We start from the raw sequence: 20,950 nt of genomic DNA on the forward strand, positions 1-20,950 counted from the left end.
CAGAAAGGTTCCATGTTCTTTAGTATATATCAACAAAGTAGATGGTAATACTTCTTTAATATCATTTCTACTGGTAAAATCATATCATTACCGATTCTGAACTATTTGACAATCTCAAGGACTTTGTTGTCAAGTTCCCCCTTCTCCCCCCCTCCCCCGTGGGTCTTTAGCATCTGTAGCTGTAGCACCCACAGAATAAGTTGTCAGGATACATCTCCGTGGGGATTGCTTCCCAGGATTATGGCTGTGTATGATGGCTTGGAAGTAGGATCAGCCATTTTAGGGGTTAATGCCACTGCTTGGGTTTGTGGTTTTGTCTCACTTCAATGAGGCCTATGAGAACCAGAGTGGAAGCAGTATCAATGGTCATGTGGTACTACTATTCCCAAGACTATTAGGTTCAGAGTCCTTGCTTGCTGCTTCAGCTGGTAGTTGTTGGGAGTGGCTGGCCTCTTCTTTACAGCTGTTGTTTCCTTGGATGATGGCTGTGGGGCCTCAACTGAAAGCAGGATTAATGCAGGTGGGGAGGGGCCCTGCCATTTCTTAATGTCTGGGGTTCAGGGTCTATCACAATCCAGGTTTCAGTGGAAGTAGACTCACCTAGAACAAGCTGCCTCCTTTCTCTCCTTTGGGGTTTCTTGCTACTCTACCTGTTTTATCCCCATTAGAATGTAGTTGCCTTGAACACAGGGGCTTCTTTATTTTTGTCTTTGTATTTCCGTTGTCTTGCACATGATAGTTCCTTAATAAATGTTGAATTGAATTAACGAGGGACACACAGAGAAGTCTGATAGCTTCTTTCCACCTAGGTTTGGGTGTGTATGAAACTTCAAGTTTCAAGTTTGGCCTTAATATAAGATATGATTCAATTAATTAACTTGAGTGTTTACAAAATGTCACTAACAGATATTAAATTTAAGTACCACTGAATAGGCTGTACTCTGATTTTGTTTCATATCCTTGGAGTAGTTATTAAATATCAAACAACATGGGTAGCTTTAATAGTATTCACATTCCATCAAAGCCTTTGTATGGAAGTTCAAAACTATCAATAAGTAAATTATAAACTCAACTCCCCTTCTTTTTGTTTTAAATTAAGGGCATAATTTTAAGAAATACCAGTACACTATTTCTTTAATGTGACTCCTGTAAATATTATATTTCTGTGACATCTTGTTCTAAACACAGCTAGGAAGGACAAACCTATAATAAATTGCTGTTATTATATAGGTCCCAGTCAGCTCACTGCAAAGAAACCTAGAAAGCTGTGTTGGGCACTTATTTGATTAGCAACCTTAGGATTTCTTTCTCCCTATACAATAGCTAGTAATGCTTTCATAGGTTCTATGTTTTAAATTCCACACCAGAGCTTGGGCACATCCTTCAAAAAGACAGTATTTTGATGCCATTATGCCTTGCCTCTTACAAGACACATTGGAGCTATAAAAGGGTACTGTAGTGAATTCAGCCACTAACATTTTATTACTGAAAGTTTTATTTCTAAAATGCTGAGTTCAAATCTATTGAACATCACAAATGGGGTGAATTTGTGTCTTTCAAGGTAGTGTTCAGGGAGTGACTGTTGATATAAAGAATCTCTTGCAAAACCTAAAACAACCAAAGAATATTTGAGATAATCTTGCTAGCAAGGAAATAAAGGTGTAGATGACCTCAGTAGCGAACTGGCATATTTTCCTGAACTTGCATTGTTAATAGTGTTCAGGTGGAATCCAGGCACTAATTGTATGCTTTTAAAATCATACTTTAATCCCTGTAAGTACCAAGGCAAATAAAGTGAGTGAGGGCTCATTTCTGTATCTCTTGGGATTCTTATTTGGGTTAAGTAACTTGCTGAAGGTTACACGGCCAGTTATTTCTGGGTGTGGTGCTGAGTGTCTGAGCCCGGGATTCGATCTCCAAGTCGTCCCAACACTGGAGCGGTTGCTCTTACTCGCTGAGCCCCCTGGCCGCCCCTAAGCAATTGGGGTTAAGTAACTTGCTCAAGGTTACATGGCCAGGTGTTTCTGGTTGGGTGCTAAGTGTCTGAGCCCGAGATTCGATCTCCAGGTCTTCTCAACACTGGAGCCGGTGCTCTTACTTGCTGTGCTACCTGGCCGCCCCTCTTGAGGTTCTTATTTCTCTAATGATAGGTAGCATTTTTATGGTGCTTTAATGTATGCAAATACTTTACAAATAACATTTCATTTTACTTTCTTGTTATCTTCTTCTTCTTACTTTTCTCTTTAAGCCCCCCCCCCCCAATATTTTAGCCTATTTTTACCTATATAAAAAAAACCTGGAAGTGGTAAGGGCACGGACTGAAATTTGGCCCCAGAAAACAGAACTTTTAGAGCCCTGAGTGGAAGTAATAAAGAAGCAGATTTAGACTTGATGGAAGAAAAAAAAAAAAACTTCCTAAGAATTAGAGCTGCCCCGAGTGGAATGTACAAGGCACATGCCAGAAGAATCAAAGCTTTCCAGACACACTAATCATAAAATCTCAGATTTGGAAGGAACTGCAGAAACCATCTAGCCTAACCTGCTCAAGAATTAGAATATCCCTTACAACCTATTCTACCGGTGACCATCCAGCCTTTTCCTCAATTCCCTCCAGTGAGGGAAAAACAGTTCATTTTACTGGTAGTTACCTTAGGGCAATACTTGTTTTTTGTCCTTACTATTTGCACATTGCTTTTTATTTCTGGTTAATTGCCATGGGCATGTATATCATCTCTGCAACAATAGTAATATCATAGGAAAAAAATTTAAATACCTACCTCCGTACAGAGCTAAGGAACCTGGGAGATGGCAGGGATTGTCTGTCATAGTTCTTTTTGGTGGCTTCTATATAAGTAAAATATATGTATACTATAGCATTCAGTATGTACTAATTTACTGATTAAGAATTATTAAGTAAAATTTGCAGAGAGGTAGGTTACAGGATTATTGATTTCAAACTAGATATAGGTGAGGAGCAGAGCTACATGGTGCAGTGGTTAGAGCATTGGCCCTGGAATCAGGAGGACATGAGTTCAAATGTGCCCTCAGATATCTACTAGCTATGTGACCCTGGGAAAGTCACTTAACCCTGAATGCCTCCCCCCCCAAAAAAAAACAACAACAATAACAACTCCAAAACAAACAAAAAGTAAAACCATGAACTAGATGGGGGACTTTAAGTTACCTAGTGAATGGTTATAGACTTAGAGATGGAAAGGACATCAGAGGTAATCTAGTACACATCTTGATTTTGTAATTGAGTAAACTGAGGCCCAGAGCGGTTGTGATTTAACCTAGATCATGCAGTCACTGAGGAAGAGCCAGAATTTGAACCAAGACTATCTATCTGAAGCTAGATTCATCACTCTTTCCATTATACATATTATTTCCCTCAGGATATAAAAGGAGACATTTTCTAACAGAGCTATCCAAAATAAAAATGGGCTTAGTGGGAGGCAATGAGTACCACTGGTGGTCTATAAGCAGTAGATGAACAATTTTGAATGATGTTATAAGGGAATTCTTACTCAGTGTTAGAGGACTCTAATAACCAAGAATATCTATGATTCTAGGAAGATAAGAGGGATATAACCTATGAAATTCAAATGCTTACTCATTTGGATTAGCCATGTAGTTCACAACTCTCAAATAAACACAAAATTATCATGTATTCATTCGGCCAAAAGAAAAACTCTTCCTTTATCGCCCCCCCCCCCGCCCCGCCCCGCTTCTCCCAAAAAATCAACCTGACCTAACAATTACAGTTCAGAGGCTACTCTGAAGTAAAAGTATATACTCCTATTATTTAAATAGGTACCATGTATAAAATGGGGAAAAAACCCAGTTAATAAAGTTTTTAGTAGCAGGTAAATGAGCTGCTATTGAAATAAATTTAGTAGTGGTTTGGCTCTTGTAATGTCTGCAGTTTCAAGTGCTTTAAGTTTAGAGCATGATATGTGCCTCTCTTTAGAATGTTTTAAAGCTCCTGCCTTCTTGAAAGCTGTCATGTTGGTGTATAGATACAAAATATGCTTTAGTCAGAAACCAGAAGGATAGTAAAGCAGAATTTTTTAGTTTCTATAGCACAGGGGAATACTTTAAAAACAGACATGTCTGAAAGATAGAGCATTGTTGTTGTTCTAAATAGGAAAGGGGAATTGAAATACAGTGATTTAATGCAGTTTCAAGTGGGTGCTTCCAAAAAACAATTTTTTAACTTTGTTGAACATTCAGCAAGGGAGTGATTTTTTTGTTTCAGCTTCCCAGATGTATTCTTGTTAAATGTATAGGTCATAAATTTTCAAGTTTAGACTGCTATTTTCTATATTTCCTACATTAGTACCAAATTTGGAGATCTTTTTTTGTCAATAGCATTTAGATATTAAGTTTGGTAATTGGTAGCAATTTATCTAGTGCCCTTTGGGGCAAAGATTTGCATCTGGAAAATTTACCAGGGATATAAACATTTATTTGTCTAGTAGAGATTGTGAATATCTTTGTAAGCTTAGAAAAAGATCATCCTAACTTTCTTTCTTTATAACTGCAAATTGTCTTCACACTTTTGATAAAGAAATATTCCTGTCTCACCCAAGCTGAAGATATGGTCAATCACATAATAAAAGTCAATGCTTGGAAAGAAGGTATATATCAGCACACATTCCTCAATTCTCTATGCTTTTGAAAGGCTTACACGGAACTTCCTCTTGTGCTATATGCTGTTTTTTTTTTAAATAGAAGATGAGTTCATAGGTTTTAAGGGACTGAAGAAATCTAGTCTTTTTCCAGACTTCTTATATAAACATATATGAACTATTTTGATGAAATGATCATCTTTGGAAATTGTCCCTGTTTAAAAAGAGTCCAAAATGTCTTCTAGTAACCTGTTCCTATATTTAATAATTATAATATGTGTCAATATCAAACAAATCCTGTAAAGAACTATCCTCTACAAAAGGAAATTTAAGTAAAGGAATGGTCTAAATGGCCTATGAATTTTTCTGGAAGTGCACAACATGAGAATTCTGAGTTTTAATAGAGCATTTCTGATCTACTGTTAAGTCAAATATTCTATTTCATTATTTAATTATTCATTCATTAAAACATTCATTATTCAATATTTACAAATATTCTATTTCCCAACAGAATGATATAAGTTTTAGCATCTACTGAATTGATGGGCATACATGCTTGAATTTCTTCGGGGGAGAAAGTTATTCTTTAACTTTTCAAAAATTCACCTATTGAAAGTGACAGTATTGGGTGGCTAGGTGGCACAGTGAGTAAAAGTGCCGGCCCCAGAGTTGGGAGGACCTGAGTTCAGTTCCAGCCTCAGACACTTAACACAAAAAAACTAGCTGTGTAACTTTGGGCAAGTTACTTAACCCCAATTGCCCTCTAAAAGGCAAAAAATAAAAAATAAAATAAAAAATGAAAGTGACAGTACAATGTAGGTAGTGCAGACAAGAGGTAAACACTATTTTACTTTAATATTCATTTTATGACCACTGTCAAGTTCAGATGCTTTCTGGAGAATAATTTTCCATCAAATATAATAATAAAAAAACCTGAAAGATATGTCAGTAGAATGAATTCATTTGTTAAGTACTTTGAGTACTTCTGAGTAAAGTGGAGCACAAATTCAAGTTGCAGTTTTTTTTTTAAATACCTGTCTATGCCTATTATTATGCATGGGATGCTTTAGGAAATCATCAAGGTCTTAAGTAGTATGCTATTTTACCTAAATTCAGTGATTTAATATGGAAAAAGCAAATACAATTGTTCTATCCTTATTTTTTTTTAATTTTATTCAGCAATAAGACCAATATTTTTCATATTTAAGGGTGTATGAAAAATTTGTCGAGTTTTAAAAGCTGAATACATGTAGCGTTGGATCAAGGCACATACAAGACTGGCCAAAGGGCGTACAATGCACTTTGGTTTTTAGTTGAAAATTAAAAAAAAATAACAACATGGCAACAAAAGGGTGGCTTTGTTTTTAAACAAGAAATAGCTCACAATTCAGTAGGAAGCTAGAAAGAAATGTTACATTACAAGTTTATCATGTAATTTCTGGAAAACTGTGATAGTAATGGGCAGTATTCTTGGTTGTAATGAAAACAAATTGAGCGTATTTATGTACAGTGTGAAAACATTTTATAGATACCAGAACTAAATTTGAGATCTAATATTAATTTTTAAAATTCACACTTAATTAAGTACTACTTCATCTGAATTGTCAAGGGGAAATGCTTATTATATCTCTATCTCTTATTATTTATTAGGCTAGGAAATCAGCATTGATGTCCCTTTCAGAATAACAGTTTACAGAGAATTACAGATTATTGTTTAGAATTCACTTTTGCAAAAAACCAGAATGGTAGTATATATAAAACCAAACTGCAGTTCTGGTATTAGTGATTATTCTGTGCAAGATAGATCTTCTGAATTTTCTAAATATATTTTTTCATACTTGGAAGCCCAGTTACATTTTTTTGGTTATGTGATGGTGTTCTTGAAGCCTTATTAAGTATTGCATTCAGCTAATAGGCCTCAAATTCTTGCTTTCATGCAACCAATTTCATTCATGTACAGAAGGGATACTTTTTGTCATCTTTTTTTTTTTTAGCAGGGGATATCTAATTTGCTTAAAGATAAAATGGTGATATTCAGAAAGTTGATATTGCCCATTACTTCACAAACTTTTGTTTATTGAGTTGCATCAGGGTGTACATATTTGATAGCCTGCACATTGTTTTGTGAATTTTTGCAATTATATTTTTCTCAATCAGCCAGTTTTTACATTTTATTAATACCAAAGTGGAAAATGGCCTGTGCTTATACTACAAGAATCTCAAGTGAATGCAAAGTCCTGATTGTTCAACACAGCAAGAAAATTCACTTTCACAGTCAACAAGTCATCTTACTCAGTAGAACACAAAAGTAAATGGTTTGTAACTTCAATATTTGCAAGGAAAATACAGTACAAATTACTAAAAAATACTAAAATATAGAATTGTGGTCAGGTATCTCCACTACATTAATCGCAGCAGTAACCTGAAATTTGAAACTTTTAATAAAAAGTTCTTAAATATAAATTATATGGCAAATGTACAGTACATTGCTTTTTTCAGTCTTTAATCCAGTGTTTTGCAGTAGAACAGGTACTCACAGTCACCTCCCTTGGGTTTAAAAAAAAAACCAAAATAAAGTCTGTTGAGTCTTTGAGTATCATGAATGGGAATGATCAGAATCTGGAATACCACTGTCTCTGTAGCTTCTGTTACTACTGCTTTCACTGTGGTTACTTTTATACAGATTTATTCCATTAGGTGGAAATATGGTGTGTATTACAAACTCCTCCTTAGATATTGGTTCATTGCTTATTGGTAACATCTGAAAAGAAGTCTCCCTGATTTCCAGGATGGAGTTGTCCTTCTTAGTTCCAGCTTCAGCATAGTCATCTTTTCTCCTCCTCCCTTTGCTATAAGCACAGTTCCTTGAGAATAGGGATCCATTTCTATGAACATACCAGCACACTAAAGCAAGCAGCGCGATGGCCACTAATGCCACAGCACCCCCAATGATGGCAGCCAAAGGTAGATTGGAATTTTTATAAGGTTCTTTCTCTTGTTCCCGGTTGAGGGTTGTTGTGGGATTGTACATTTTTAGGGGTGCAGTTTCAGTTTCGATACAAACTGGGGTTTCATCAGAGAGATAGAGATTACTGGTTTCCATGGGAACCATGCATACTCGATATGGTGAATCTGGCTCGAGGGCTGTGACTAAGTATTCATTCCTATCTCCTGTGACTATTGTTTCAGTTATAGATCCAAATGCAGGACTATGACCCAGTTTGAGCCAACTGAGTCTTAAAGCCGTCATGGGTAGTGCCAGTTTCCAAGAAATACGGATGGTCTCAGTGCTGACGGATTTCACAGTAATTGTAATGATTTTCCTCACTGGACTTACTGTGGTACGATAGTCCTTATTGAGTTTGGGATTCCTTACATCAGGTTGTTTGGTCACTGAAACTGGCCTCTGTCCTTGGGCAGGATGTAGTGTGTTGGGTATTGCAGTAGTTATCTGAATGGTGCTTACAATCCCACTGTCTTTACAATCAAACAATTCTGTGTTGAGATCCTTGATGGCCATTCCACGAACTTTTTCTGGTGCTTGGCACATAAGACCACGGACATTAACTTTCACAGGTAATGACTGTAACCAGTCACGTACCCATTTCATTTTGCAACCACAGTACCATGGATTGTTGCGAAGAAACAATTGAGTTATATTATCCAGATCATCAAAGATGCCCTGAGGTAAGTTACTTAGGTTATTATTGGACATATCTAATCGGTACAATTGCCTTAGATAAGAAAAAGCATTTGGGGGCACCCGGTTGATGTGGTTTTCTTGAAGATAAAGCTTTCTTAGGTTTGTTCCTGGCAAATTTACTGGTGCAGCAGTAAGTGAATTTCGAACCAATGACAATTCTGTTAAATTGACGAGATTCATGAAGACTTTGTCTCCTAATCCATGGTTATTTAATAGGTTTCCATCCAAAACCAGGCGTTTTAAGCTAGTAAGATCTTGAAGAGATGGTGATGAAATTGTGGATATCCGATTATCATCCAAGCGTAACTCTTCTATAGTCCTAGGTAAGCCCCAGGGAATGGTACTAAGGTGATTCCGGGATAGAAAAAGCAGTCTGAGATAGTTGTTATCCCGGAAGGCTCCATCTTCGATGCTAACAGCTGAAACAGAGTTATCATCCAAATGCAATTCTTCTAGATAAGGAATTTTTGACAGTGAATCATAAGTAATGGTCCTTATATTGTTTTCCTGTAAATGTAATTCTTTAACATACTTTGGGAGATTAGTTGGAAACTCATCTAAACTGTTGTGGTATAAGTATATTCTTTCTACTTTTAGCAAGTTTTTTAGCTCTGAAGGAATCCCTGCATTATTTATTTGATTGTTCTGAAGGTAGAGGGTTGTAGCATCCTCTGGGATTCCTGTAGGAATGGATGTTAGCTCACGATCATTACAATAAATGAATCCAGCATCACAGCGACACACAGAAGGGCAGGATTTGGCCATGACTGATTGGGGTGCCATCTTAAGGAATAGCCCTATTTTAGTCCAAATTAGGAAGATGCTCCAGGTTGGATTGATCATGGTCAGCAGTGTTGAGGTCTTCACAGAAGTCTTTTTCTCTTGGTTTCAGTGCCCTATAAGATGGGAAATTTAAAAAGAGAATAGTAATTCAATCAGCAGTTATAAGTCATAAGGATAATATTAATTGAACAGAAACTTGGAGTTTACATTGCTTATTACTTATAGATTATTCAATGCTTATGTTCTTTAGTGTCATCTTTCCTTTTTGACAAATTTATACTATATGTTCAATAAATATAGTTATATGCTGCTACCTTATGTAAAGGCTTTTGGTACATAAGCTAACTATTGCTGTTAATTTAATTCCTTTTTACATCAAAATAGCTATAATATCATTGTATTGATAAACTGGCCAAGTACTTTTCTTAGTATTGATTTGATTAATTTAGAGTCCTCAGTCAATGATTAGGTTATAGAAATGTCTAAATTTCTTTCTTTAGAGTCTGAGTTTTACTACTTATAATGGCATAACTTTTTGTCCTTGAAAAAGGTACTTTTGTTATTCTCAGTGACTATGATTTCACAAGGTTAATCACTCTTCAGTAATAGAAAATGATCAAAATATAAGCAGAAATTCAGCCAATTCCATTCTGACAAAGTTAATCCTGAAATAATTAAAATTATCTTCTCAGGGAGTGTACAGGAATCAAGTAAGGGTAATCACCTATTTCTTTTGTTGTCATTGTTAAGATGCTTTTTAAAAGATAATTTCTAGACAAAAAATATCACCTATTATTTGGGAAAAGTTTATGTTGCTAGTACTTTTCCATATAACTGGATACAAAATTTCATTTCAGGAGCATCAGTATGGTACAGTGAAGTAACAGGGGGAAAGTAACAACAACTAAATATTGGTCTAGGGTCAGAATACCTGGGTTCAAATCCTGGCTTTGGTCTTTACTACTTATGAAGCCTTGGGCAAACTCTCCTTCTCTGGGTGTCAGAACTGTGAAATGACAGTTTGGGTAAGATCACCTCTAAGTTATCTTCCAATTCTAAGTGTAATGAATAATTTCATGTTAAAACTTCTTCCCCCCTCACTCATACCCTTGTTTGTGAGTATACCATGTTCTGTGAGCCATAATTTAATGGATCTATACTTTCATATAGTTTATTAAAAGTTTGATAAAAATATACTCAGGTATGTACTTCCACTGAAATTGTCAAAACAAAACTGGCATTTTGGTACTATGGCTATTGGCATAATGAATCCTTCTAATACAATGATCACATTTTAAATTCCCAGACATTATTCAGCTTCCATTGTGGTTAGAGAATAGACATTTGTAGTGGTATCTATGTACCATAATTTCACATGCAAGTTAGGTCTAAGTATGAATTTCTCTTCATTCTTTCATGATTGAAAATAAAATACATTAATATCTGTCCTACCTTATTTAGAGATGTAAGTAAAATTGGTGCTGACAGGAATCCAGTGGGCATAAATTGCTTTCCTGGAGAGGTCCTGTGACTCTTCAGTTCTTGTTCAGTCCATGAAGTTGCTACTTGACTGTTTATTTGAAGGGTTCTCTGCAGCATATACTTCCTGACAAAGCTCACTGTTCTCAGTGAACATTCCAGCAGTGGTTCATCATGGTAGACAAGTGCATTAGATTGTAGGATGGAAACAATTCAGCTTCCTGTTACTATGTGCAACACATGGCTTCCTATATGTTCTTTCCCCTCAAATAGAGTCTCTGTGTCAAGAGTTTCTTTTGTGTAGTTTAATGCCCTTAATGGAAGTTGCCCTCTTTGAAATTCTTATATCCTCTTCTGTGTAGTGTCAGAGATAGTAACTTCAGATCCACATGAAGAAAACCATTCATGATGTTAAAGCCTATATAATAATAGGTTTTTCAGGCAGTTGCCCCCCAAACTCTCTTCCTGTATAAAATTACCCAAGTATAAACTTTGTCGAGTAGCTATATCCTGAGGTATGCATACCTGTGGTGAAATAGCTATTTCCAGTTTTTACTTCTTTGTACTTTTTCAGAATTTCTGGCAGAGTAAGTATTTCTTCTTGTTACACAAGAATAGGTGTTTTTTTGAGATGTGAAAGAAAATAGAAGTCAGATGTTCTTCTGGAGAAATAAAAAAGGGAACAGGCTATATTTCTTCCAAATATCTCTTCTAAAAAATGATGGGTCAGTAAATTAACCTGTGAAAATAAACAAGGCTTAGTAAACCATTGATAACATTGTGCACTGACATAATGAAAGAAATTTTTAGGTGTTACTCTACTTCTGTTATTTATATAACCAACAGCTCTCTTGACCTAGTATCTAGTTGAAAAAAACTGAAATAAGTAGATTTGTCATTTGCTTCTTTTTATGTTTATTTTTCTGCTTCTCTAAAATAATAGTAACTAAAGTTAGGTTCAATCAATATTCTATAAGGACATTTTATTTTAGTAAATATGAACCACTCTTTCTTTACTATTTAAATGCAGTTTCACCTCTTTTTTAGCTTGCTACTACCTAAACTTTAAAAGTCTAATTTTTATCCTTTCTTTAGGTTTAATATGCTATCCTCCAAAGTGCGTATTGAATAAATAACCAAATGTATCATGGAAAAATATCATCTAAATATTATAACTAAATTCTTATATGTTTTGTAAGCCATTCATATTTTCCATCATAATTTAACTGCAACTTATGTAGTTGGAAAGTGTTTCTTTTAGAATTCTTTACCTGATTTGCTTAGGGCTAAGTCTGATATTGTCTTTTTGCTTTAATTTCCCCACCTACATAATGTGAATTCCAAGTCCCTACCTCATTAGAGGTGTTTGTGAGATTTAATTGACAGTCGGGGAAACCCTAGGTAGTTCTTGGCCAAAAGGAAATATGGAAGTCAAAGGCTTAATTATTGTCTCAGTTAGATGAATATTTCAGTTTTTTGTCAATAGACTTCTAGTAGTTTAAAAAATTATATTTGAGGCCAAAAGATCTTTTATTAAATCAAACTCATTATAATGATAGATAACAGATATCATTAAAACACAATGGTGCATTTCTCCACTTTTTAAAACATATTCATTATAATAAATGACCTTTTTATTTTCCAAAGAAAAGGATTAAAGTCTGACTGATGAGACCAATAATTCTAGCGATGGCATTATTTTGGCCACTGGCTAATAAAGCAGGCTAATCTTTTGTTTACTGTCTTTTGTGAAAGGTCACTCCTTTAGGTGTGTTCCCTCCAAGGAAGAGCATCTTTATGAAACAGAGATGCTTGACCCTAAAACTAAAGATTGGAGTAGCAGTAATTTACTTTTCCCTCTAGTCATTACATGGCATCCAACAAGGAGAGCATCTGTTCCAGAATTCAAACCTTATCATAGCGAAACAGTATGTTAAATTGAATTAAGTTTGAGTTTATGGTTCTAAGTTAAAAAAAAGTTTCTTCTAAAATGCCATTGAATTTAACTGTATAATAAACTCAGATTGATTGCATCAATAGAATTAAAGATTTTTTTTTTTCAAAATTACAGGTATATTTAATTTATGACCTGGGCAGCTTGAACTGAGAATAGCAGTTTATAGCAGATGTATAAAGCAGTCTCTAATGAATATTGCAAAGTGCCCACAGAGGAAACTTTAAATGATTCATTTTTTAATGTGAGGTTTGAATGTGTTGCCTTTCAAACTTCCCTGGGAATTTTTGAATTATAGTACTACATTTCCTTGAAAACATTTGCCTCTTATTCAATTGGCAACCCAAGTCTGTGAGATCACAATTGCAAAGCTACTTTTAGATATATTTGTGGTAAACATTTTATAAGCATGAAAATAGTATGAATATGTTTAAAGGTAATAAGATAATTAAGTAATTTATGCTTCTTAGAAAATAATTGTTTTTCTATTACATATTATTAGAAACTGATTAAAAACAATCAGGAAAATAGCACATGAGAACCTGCAGCATGAGTCAACAAGTCAAATATTTCTTATTTTTCAGAGCAATCTAAACAGAATTCTGAAACTGAGACATAGAAATTACTGCATTAGTCTGAAGAAAAAAAAACACATCGTTGATGGCCTCTCCCCACTTCTGTTCCCTAAGCAGGCTTATCCAGAACATGCACTAGGATGTCGCCAATATCAATAACTAAAGATAAAAGAGTGCATCTTTAATTATTTGCCTAACTAAGAATAGAGCTGAGTTGGAATCAAGCTCTGTCTGTGCATTGGCTTGAACACTTTCTGCACTAAAAAAGAAAACCAGTTACACTTTAGTGGGGAAAAGAAAAAGGCCAATCTATTTACTTTGCCTTTTCACTTTTAAAATTGCTTCCTCAGGGTCCCATTTGATATGCAAACCTACATTTGCCACTAATACAATAATGGTAATAATTTGGGATTAAATTGAGAGCCCTAAAGCTCATTAAGTTCTTAGAACCTGTCTTTCCCAATTCCCTAAAGTGCATCAAAACAAAGAGAAAAAATTAAAAAAAGCAGATCTCTATAGAGAAGAATGAGACAGTTTCAAATATGTGGATTAAGTTTATAACTTCCCTCTCATTCCTACCCCCTTAAACTGAAAACAGTTCAATTCAGGATTTGATTGTGTTTGATATCTCGAACTTCCCTTTTATATTTGAAACCATAGCTCAAAACAATACTTTTTGCATATCAAAGGATATAGTGATCTATCCACATAGAATCTGAGTATCCTGCTGCCAAGCTCAGACTTCCCTCTTCTTGAGCTCTCTCTACATAGTCACTGACATAGAGTCATTATGGTTGAGTCTGCATGATGAAAAGAAAAATGACCCCTGCTGGTATAGACACTGTGGGCAGGTTTTCACAACATCAAATTCAGAGCCTTTTATGGATTCATGGTTTTGAAAGAGCCTATTAAATTTGAACAAAAAAGGATCAATCTTCTTTTTTAAAAAAAAGTGTTGTTAAAGGAGTACCTTAGGGAAAAATAAATGGAACTCTAGTTAAAGGAATGCTTTATCTTTATTTTTAAAAAGGGTTTTGTCATTCAAACTTTACATAACACTGAAATTATAACAAAGACAAAAAGTCAATCACCATACCATCATGTATCAATCTTTGTAGTATCTTTGGAACAGGAATTTCCTTGTTCAATTATTTTTCATAAAAATTAGTGAGCCTTTTGGATACAGGGAACAATCAAATTACTCCATGTATATATTTAAAAGCTTCAAATGAATTTCAGAGAAAAAATATGAAGAAATAAGACATTTCAGAAAAACTAATGTAATTTAAGAGATTGTACCCCAAATAACCAATTAATATTTGTATACAAATCAGTAACTGAAGAAATTTTCTATCTATCTATCTATCTATCTATCTATCTATCTATCTATCTGTCTGTCTCTTTTACTTGTGTTTGGGGCAAGAGAGGGTTAATATTTTGAAATGCTGGCATTTGTGTTAAAATGAGGTCATACCCTTTGTGAAGTTAGTGCCAACTTCCCACATCTATTAATTACTATTTAAAAAATTTTAAGTGTGCTGGTTTATTTTTTCATTGGCTTTGATTACTTAAAATGTTATTTATTCCTATTTTCCTCTAAAGTTCCATGAATAATGTAAAGAATATGGGACTTTCTTATAATGGTTTCCTTTTAATTATCTTTGGAAAATATTTTCTTAAGATGATGAACTATAATTTTTTTTCCCATATTAAGGGCAAGAAGAAAATTACTTATAGAACTTCTAATCCAAATTACTTGCATTACTATTGTGAGTGCAATCCAAGATAAAAGAAAACAGACTTGATAGAACTTACTTTGTTTTTATAAATGCTCTTAGTTAACCTGGCATATATGCAGAGGATTAGGAAAGTAATTTGTTTATGAAGTCTTCAATTGCAGCTCGAAAATTTAAAAAAATGATCAAAAGCATGTATGTATATGAAATTATTGCAGTACCAAATAATATTTAAAACCAAGTAGATATATGGTTAACCTTAAAAATGGAGAACATAAGGTTAGTTGATTGTGACAGCAAAATGCTTTCCAAGCACCTTGTCTAGTAGTTGAATTTTCCAGGATCATCAGATTTCAGGAAAGTTCCCATTCTTTTGTTTAATGCTAGGCAAGCAGAAGGACCTCTAACTCTTCTCTTGAGAGTCATGAAGTCTAAAGGGTTTGCTGAGATGTAAAAGAAGCAAGTGTGCCTTTTTAGACTGGTTTCTAGACTATTTTATACTCAAGGAGGGTTTTTTTCTTTGTTTATGTAAAATTGAATATAATAATTAAAAATATAGTAATTTTCTATTTTTACATCACTGATTCTTTTCCCCATTAAATTTATGATGAATGAACCTGATCCTGCTTCATTTACTTTGGCTTGTAAAGTTAAATGAAGCATCCTTAAAACAAAACAAAACAAAAAAAACCAACTGGGAAGTTATTTCTATCACAGTGTATTAGATTTAACCAAAAAAAAAAAAGCTATCACAGCAAAAGAGGGGCTACTCTTTCCTTTGGAGAAAGTCAAACTGAATAAGTTTGAGAGTTTGTAAGAGTGACATGTCTCTTAATTTTTTCTTAAGAGTTTTTGGGCAGTAATTACTTCCATCCATGTAATGCTAATTCCATCTATATTCATCTTAAATCACAAATGTGCTCTTAGAATAAATTATACAAATCAAATTTGATATCTTTTTAGTTTCTAACTTTTATTTTCACTTGAATTCCAAAATTAGAAAATGTACATTGTTTTCTTGTGTCACTGTGGGTGTTGATTTTAAACAGAACAATAATACACCAACTAATAATTTCATAAAAGAGTGACACACTTTTAAAATTGTGTTTAACTAAATGTGGACTCAGCTTTTCTCCTCCAAGTTGCCAAGGTAACTTGCCCACATCTAAAGTAAAAAGAATAAAGAACAAAAGCTATCATTGTCTTATCAAGTGAGAGCAATTTCTCCCTGCCTCCAATTTCAGTGAAGCAATACCTGGAAAGGGCTTTAATAAATTCCTGACACTTGTTTTGAGGTAGAGAAAAAGATTATACGTATGCAAAGCAACTGAGACTCTAGCTATATTGCTTGAATATTTGATTCCTTTCTACTTAAAAAAAAATCTTTGTAATTTCCTATCTGTAGAAAATTGCTTAACAGTGACCACACTGAGAAAAAAATGTTTTTATATACACTCTAGAAAATGACTTTATGCTCTTAATTCATATATCAAAATGTGTATTAAGTTATATTTTCTATATTCTGAAACTGTAAAATATATCCTGAAATATGAACTTTTGATTATTGAAAAGTAGAATTTTTCATTCAACCACATCTCTTGGGGGTGGGGTGAATTTGTTCACTTCTGGAAATTTCCTGAAATAATTGCATGTTATAAGTACCTAGAAAATATTTTTGTTTATTCTCTGTAGAGAAAATGCATTTTTCAGGGCTAATATAGCTATGAGTTTTACTGTAGAGTTTTTGCCCACTGGGGGGTGGTACACTCTACAAGAAGCCTGCTTTTAGGAGCCACAAGTCAGATGTTTGCTGCTGCTGTCCAGTTTTTCTCTGCTTTAATTACAACAAAGCCTCCTGTTGAGAAGAACAGTGAAGGCCTCAGGGGGCAAGAATAAGGGTGGGGGGGGGGGGGAACTGGGGAAGAAATTTCAACCTTTAAAAGATTTCCTGAATCTTACTTTCCACATTGACTTCATTTACCATGGTTTTCCAAATATAACTGACAGTTCATCCTAAATCAACTGGTTTGAATTTCAGAAAATTTAAAAGATGTATTCAGAATGATCCATTAGCTCCAGTTCTATGACTGATCACATCCTTTGTTTTGTAGGCCACCCACATTTTTTTTAAAGGAAGACTTCCCTAAATATTGACTTTAAGCAAAATTAAAAGGTAATTTCCAGAATTATAGGTATGCAGTTTATTTTGTTGAATAATGTCTATTTAAAAGCAAAAACTTTTATAAATATGTGACATGTCACAAAATAAAAACTAAATTTAAGGGAAGTTCTCTGATAATCATCTTTCTAGGTTTTGAAATTGTTAAACATACTTTAATAAGGTGGAAAGATTTGGGTTGTGTGGCCTAGGAAAGTACAGAAAATGTCTCTAACGTGGACCTAAATATTTTTAACACTAGTAATTGTGGTTTTCATCTTGAGGGACTAAAGCATGCCTCCATTAGAGCTCTGTGTCCTAAGGCAGGAGGAGATGCTGAGCATAATTGGAGTTTCTGTTTGATTGGGTGATACAGTCTAGAGAAGAAACTGGGATAAAGATAATTAATAGCTTGCTAACAAAGTCTGACAGCCACAAGATTTCAACCAAATTTATTTCACACTGCTTCATTTATCTCTAGAAAAGTTTTGATAGCATTTGAGGATCATTAATTAGAACTTGAAAAAGAAATACCTAGTGTTTTGTTGTCACTCTCAGTTATGACAGGACTTTTCATTATTTTACTTGCTCTCATAAATGTGACTTTATATGCTGATCAATTATCTATTTAACTAATATTAATGGATAGGAAGTGTTTAACAGTGCATTCTGAATTGGCTATAATTGATTTTTTTTTAAAAAAGGGTCAGCCAAGAACTGACTTGTTCAACCGTATTAGTAACCAATAGATAACAACACCTGACACAACAGTAATGAGTTCATTATTTTCATTCATTCATGCATTTTAATACATTTACTGCCACTTAAAACAAGTTGGATTTGATGTGCTTCATCAATGCTTTTTCAAAAGAAAGTCACTTATATTTGATTAATTAAAAATGTAATCACATTTAGGTAAACCTATTCCTTGTTTATGTTATTATCACATATTTAAAGACTTAGAATACTATAAATTATAATTTTATGTATATTGGACTATCTCTGCTTTAGTATTCTTTCCATGACAAAAATGGAGTAACATTGGGCTTTTAACAGGATATATTTTCTTAAAGAAATACTAACAGACATGTATTTACCACTTTGGGATAAGTACAAAATATATTGCCCCAAATCAGGAATGTTCATTCTTCATACACAGGCTAAAATGGATTTTCTTAAGCAGATTGCCAAATGAAGGCTTTTCTAAAGATGAGTCAGTTTTCTAGTGGGTGCGATTATTTTGTTTTTGCTCTTTTGATTTTTTACATATGTAGATATGTGGTCTTAAATTTTACATATATACACATATGGTGGCTTCTAAAAAGAAGAGCAGTTAAATTTATTTTAAAATAGCCTCAAAAATGTAGCTGCCTTTTTTTAAATTGTGAAAGAATTTGATTCCATTATTCTTCAAGATCTAGATTTTCATGCTTTTAAAAAGAAGGAAAAAGCCTCCTTCCCCCATAAAAAAAGAAAAAAAGACTGAAAAGACGTGCAGGGAATTGGGCCCTGTTGCACTATTTGACTCAATGCAACCATTTTGTTCCAGACCTAATCTACTAGATTATTATTTTTTACATACCCCCTACTACTTTTTTTTTGTATGATATTTTCAGCCTAGTTCTTAGGTGAATAAATACTATTTAAAAATTGAATGAAGAGTTTTAGGTTTAGGGTTTTTTTTTCTTCCAAGGGGTGGGGGTAGATTTGTTAATCTGGTCCTATTGCATGCATGATGCATAGCCCTAAAGCTTAGCTTTGTTAGTTTCTCTGAGTGGACTTTGTATGAATTACCATGCTAGTCACATACTAGATTTGTCCAAGCAATGAATTTTGGCATTATAGTAGAAAAGGAATATGGTTTGAAAGTCTCACTCTCCTATGGGTTGAATTAAATAGTTGTGATCCACAAGTCTGAAATCTTCAAAGCAGAAATGTAGGCTAGCAATGCAAGCTTTAAAATCTAGGTGTAGCTGTTAATCCTTTACAAAAGCATATAAGTCTACAGAAGTAGCTGTGAGCAAGACGTATGCTTTTCATGTACTGCCTGCTTATGTGCTGAAGGCTTATTGATTTCCTTTCACAGTTGTAAAAACGACAATTGCCCATCATACCACACATGCAGCAGAGTCCAAGTTTGTCAAATATTTTGTTCACTAGTACAGTGAAAAATCCGAATTAAAATTTTTAGTGTCCAGGGTAAGCAAAACATTCAAGTTTTTAACTTGCTATTTTCTAAAGTGGTCTTTTCAAAGGATAGATTCCGTAAAGACAAAACTAAAACATTTGCAAATAAATGCAGGCAAAGCTTTTAAGGAACTTCCCATGTATGGGTTATATGGTAAAATCCATTTTTATTTGCTGATTTAAAACCATATCGTTCATCTGTATGGCTGAGAGCTTAGATTAAGATTTCATGGTGGGGAAGTAAAAGATCAAACTTTCTGGGAAAATAAAAAAAAAAGAGAAACAAGGCACACACTTACCAGAAAGCTGAAGAAAAACGGAGATCCTATTTACAATGCCCAGCTCCAGCTGTAATTCCACTGATTGTTAACTGAAATAATCAACCCCCTTCCTCGGCAGGTCCAGAACACACAAAGCAACCAGCAGCTGCAGTACCCAGCGAGCTTGTCCTGTTTCAGATCACTCTTAGACCAAGCAGGAGTGAGAGAGGGAAAGCATTCCAGTTTCGTGCACACACAGCCCACCTCCAAGTCTGAAGTTAAAGCTTCACCTCACAGTGGTTGAAGAAGGGGGTGATGTCATAGATGGGCAGGACTTAGCCCAGCTCTAGTTCAGTGAGGTAACTGGCTAAGCAGACATATATGCTTTGCCAACACTAGAGGGGGTAAGAGAAGTCTAAATAAGGCAGAGTCTGCCAAAATTGTGCTCATGATCTGGGCTGCTTGGGTTGGGAGCAAATCTTTGAAATCTCAGCATTTTGAAAGTTTACTATAGTAAGGGGGTAGCATCATAGATGTCCCCTTTTCTAGATGTCCAGTATTTTAGGACTTTGTTCATGAGATTGCAATTCCCCTTCTCTTTGGTAATGACTAGGAAGACTGGAAAATGAAGTTGATCATAATTTGATTATTTTTATTATTGACTAATGACTAGAAGAGTGATAGTCTTTATATTAATCACATACAGTAAAGACAAGTAATGCCAATTATATGCATATGTTTAATAGACCTAAAGAGGGGAGAGTTTGGGAAGTATGCAAGTTCTTTTTTATAATATTGGTTAAAATACTGATTATTCATTTGAGGGGGGGGAATGGAAAATGGCAAAGGCTGAAAGTTATTTTGCCTTTCTTGAGACATTTAGTATATTTGTATTTATCTCTAATTTGATGAATAAAAGCATGTTTCCTTTCTTTCCCCCAACAATTTAACTATGTTTATATCCTGATTCTAGATTGAATTACCAGTATTTAAAGTTCAGGGCTAGAAAGAAATAAGACTATTTAAGGTATTTTTGTCTCCTTTATATCATATCTCTTATGAACGTGTCTTAAAATGCCCTAAAAGTGATGAAAACTGCCATTGAAATGAATATGTTGAAATAATATTCATTAAAAAAATTGTCTATGAGGAAAATATGACAGTTGTGTAGGTTTGGGAGAAATGAGTAATTTCTGCTCATATACTTTTGAGGAGTTTTGTTTATTATTTTCACATACCGTAATTCTAAACTTCTTAAATAGTTTTCCCAGAGGTTTTAAAATTTGTCATTAAATAAAAACAAGATTGGAGAGCATTTTGCCTTTTAAGCTTCTTCTAAGGATCAAAGGAAATGTTTTGACTTTTAGTTTACCTGGAAAATAATATTATTTAACTAGTATCTTAATTTGTTTTGCCCTAGGAAGCTTCAGACTTTCCCCATTGTCTGTTTTTTTTTTTCCCCCTTAGGCTCCTCAAAATGTTTG

At 34.2% G+C, this 20,950-nt stretch overlaps 2 protein-coding genes across 3 annotated transcripts in view; one reads left to right on the forward strand and one right to left on the reverse strand.

Annotated features, from left to right (window-relative positions):
- MACROD2 (mono-ADP ribosylhydrolase 2) overlaps positions 1–20,950 on the forward strand; it is a 2,250,628-nt gene that overhangs the window by 249,232 nt on the left and 1,980,446 nt on the right. The gene's annotated exons all lie outside the window — the stretch shown is intronic.
- Positions 5,450–19,781, reverse strand: FLRT3 (fibronectin leucine rich transmembrane protein 3). Its single transcript, XM_069075439.1, has 3 exons — positions 19,506–19,781; positions 10,570–11,335; positions 5,450–9,230 (listed from the first exon to the last, which is right to left on the reverse strand). Exon 3 carries the CDS (start codon positions 9,175–9,177, stop codon positions 7,228–7,230), a length of 1,950 nt encoding a protein of 649 aa, XP_068931540.1. The 5' UTR covers positions 9,178–9,230; positions 10,570–11,335; positions 19,506–19,781; the 3' UTR covers positions 5,450–7,227.

The sequence above is a fragment of the Petaurus breviceps genome, unplaced genomic scaffold (genome assembly GCF_028583685.1).
Source record: "Petaurus breviceps papuanus isolate PSGF00001 unplaced genomic scaffold, PetGlider_PUasm1.0 90919, whole genome shotgun sequence".
NCBI classification, from domain to species: domain Eukaryota; kingdom Metazoa; phylum Chordata; class Mammalia; order Diprotodontia; family Petauridae; genus Petaurus; species Petaurus breviceps.